Source organism: Sinocyclocheilus anshuiensis, unplaced genomic scaffold (genome assembly GCF_001515605.1).
Source record: "Sinocyclocheilus anshuiensis isolate Anshui unplaced genomic scaffold, SAMN03320099.WGS_v1.1 scaffold482, whole genome shotgun sequence".
NCBI classification, from domain to species: Eukaryota; Metazoa; Chordata; class Actinopteri; order Cypriniformes; family Cyprinidae; genus Sinocyclocheilus; species Sinocyclocheilus anshuiensis.
The window spans coordinates 325,034-327,762 of NW_015547676.1; the positions used below are offsets into that span (position 1 = coordinate 325,034).

General features: G+C 41.1%; 1 protein-coding gene across 1 annotated transcript in view; it reads right to left on the reverse strand.

Moving 5' to 3' along the window:
* Nucleotides 1-679: 679 nt before the first annotated feature.
* Nucleotides 680-2,729, reverse strand: part of LOC107703000 (major facilitator superfamily domain-containing protein 1-like) — a 9,969-nt gene continuing 7,919 nt past the window's right edge. The window contains exons 11-13 of the mRNA XM_016505487.1: nucleotides 1,374-1,530; nucleotides 869-966; nucleotides 680-800 (exon numbers count right to left, since the gene is read on the reverse strand). Coding sequence (XP_016360973.1) covers nucleotides 680-800; nucleotides 869-966; nucleotides 1,374-1,530 — 376 coding nt within the window. The remainder of the gene's footprint in view (nucleotides 801-868; nucleotides 967-1,373; nucleotides 1,531-2,729) is intronic.

Sequence of the window (2,729 nt, forward strand, 5' to 3'; positions counted from 1 at the left end):
GGGCGGGGCTAAACAGGCAGTGATGTAGAATTGGGGGGCGGGGCTTAACAGGCAGTGCTGTAGAATAGGTAGGCGGGGCTTAACATGCAGTGATGTAGAATAGGTGGGCGGGGCTAAACAGGCAGTGATGTAGAATTGGTGGCATTTATCTGAAATAAAAAAGCTTTTGTAACATTATACTCTAAAAGATTGGAGTAATTTTATTTTATGTATTTTTTAAGAAAGAAATTATAGATGCTATAAATAGAAGATGCTTTAAACTGATCAAAAGTGATGATAAAGACATTAACAATGCTATAAAATATTTATATTTCAGATAAATGCTGTTCTTCTGAACTTTCTACTCAAAGAAACCTGAAAAAATTCTACTCGGCTGTTTTCAACATAATCAGAAATGTTTCTTGAGCAGCACATCAGCATATTAGAATGATTTCTGAAGATCATGTGACACTGAAGACTGGAGTAATGATGCTGAACATACAGCTTTGATCACAGAAATAAATTACAGTTTAACAGATATTCACATAGAAAACTGTTATATTGAATAGTAAAAATTTTACTGTTTTTGCTATACTTTGGATCAAATAAATGCAGGCTTGGTGTGCAGAAGAGACTTCTTTAAAAAAACATTAAAAATCTTACTGTTCAATAACTATTGACTGGTAGTGTATGTGTGTGTTTACTCACAGCACAGGCAGGCGATGAAGAAGACCTCGAGGAACAGGTATCCTTTGAGGTCTAAGATGCTTCCCGCAGCCATGGACATGAGCGCCAGACCCAGGTTCTGTATGGACTGCATACTGTGCAACACATCAGAGCGTTATTACTGGACCAACAGCATCAGGAGACGTTGTCAGATCAGACTTACAATCCATATGCGGTTCCCAGCTGATGCTCCGGCACCACAAACGCCACCATGGGCCAGAGAGCACAGGCCAGCAGAGAATACGACAGACCTAACAGACACTGACACACACACACAACACAACTCTCCCACAGCCGTTTGATCAAAGTGATACGTTATACTGTCACACTGGCTCTCACAGCTGATTGGTCGAGAGTTTGGCGGTTACCATGGCGATCCAGGGGTTCCAGAAGGTGAAGGCCAGCATCATGTGAGAGAGGAGCGTGGTGGCGACAGCCAGCATAACCCATAAGACGTTTCTGCCCGTCCTATCAACCATGAAGCCCAGCAGAGGAGACGCCGGAGCCGAGATGATGTACACACACACACACACACACACACACAACACTCCCATTAGAAAACACACAGCTCTCAAAGTGACAGCTTATATTGTGTGTGCAGTCACTCCGCCCTTTATTTACTGTAACACTGGCTCTCACAGCTGATTGGTCAAGAGTTTGGCGGTTACCATGGCGATCCAGGGGTTCCAGAAGGTGAAGGCCAGCATCATGTGAGAGAGGAGCGTGGAGGCGACAGCCAGCATGACCCACAAGATGTTTCTGCCCATCCTATCAACCACGAACCCCAGCAGAGGAGACGCCGGAGCCGAGATGATGTACACGATACTACAACAAACACAGAGCAACCACAACAAATCTGCACTTTAATGCATTAACACTCACTGGGAAAGACTGGCTGGTAAGATTACTTTAATGTTTCTGAAGGAACTCTCTTCTGCTCACCACGCCTGCAATTATTTGATCAAAAATACAGTAAAATTGTGAAATATTTTTACAATTTAAAACAGAACAGCATTTATTTGAAATAGAAATCTTCTGAAACATTAGCCGGGTTGCCATCCAAAGTTTGAGAAGCGCTGTTGTACAGATTTAAGTATATTATTATGATAATTATTATTGCATTTCTGAATTAAATTGAACAGTAGTGTAATTGAGCATTTACATGCACAATCGTATGCTTATTATGGAAGCTGTCAGGTTGTGTTAAAGTCGTGTTGTTTTATCAATTAGGTCATGAAATATTCAAGCAAAAATCGTTCAGTGCATGTGGAGCTTCACCAGCATTCAAAACCAGAGAAAAACACAATCATTTTAACAAATGTGTTCATAAAATGAGCTGATTTTTGACAAACACACTTTTGAGGAGGCCTTTTGACCAGAAAAGATCAGAGCATCCCCACCAGCAACACCTTCTTTTAAAACGTATCCTTACAGAATATTATTTCCATGATGTTTATTTCATTGCATTATTTTTAGCCATTATTAAAGACAATCTTTGGCATACAGTATCTCAGAAATAACTGTTTTGTTCTATGCACAGCCGTAGCTGAACACCCGATCCAAACGCTTCAGTGTGCTGGTAGCAGTGAAATTTGATTACTATTCACCATTTTTATGAACATCATAGTTTTAATGTTGTCATTCTATTTTACGTACATTATATTATCATAGTTTTTATGTGGCAGCCTGTGGCTCCTGGTTTGAGAAGCGCTGTTGTACTGATCTATTAGTTAGGATTCACTCCTGTATTTAAATGTGATTGTCACTCCTAAATGTTTGCAGTGTGTGTGTGTGTGTGTGTGTGTGTGTGTGTGTGTGTGAGTGTGTGTGTCTGTGTGTGAGTGTGTGTGTCTGTGTGTGAGTGTATGAGTGTGTGTGTGTGTGTGTGTATGTATGAGTGTGGGTGTGTGTGTGAGTGTGTGTGTCTGTGTGTGAGTGTGTGTGTCTGTGTGTGAGTGTATGAGTGTGTGTATGTATGAGTGTGGGTGTGTGTGTGTGTGTGTGTGTGTGTGAGAGAGAGAGAG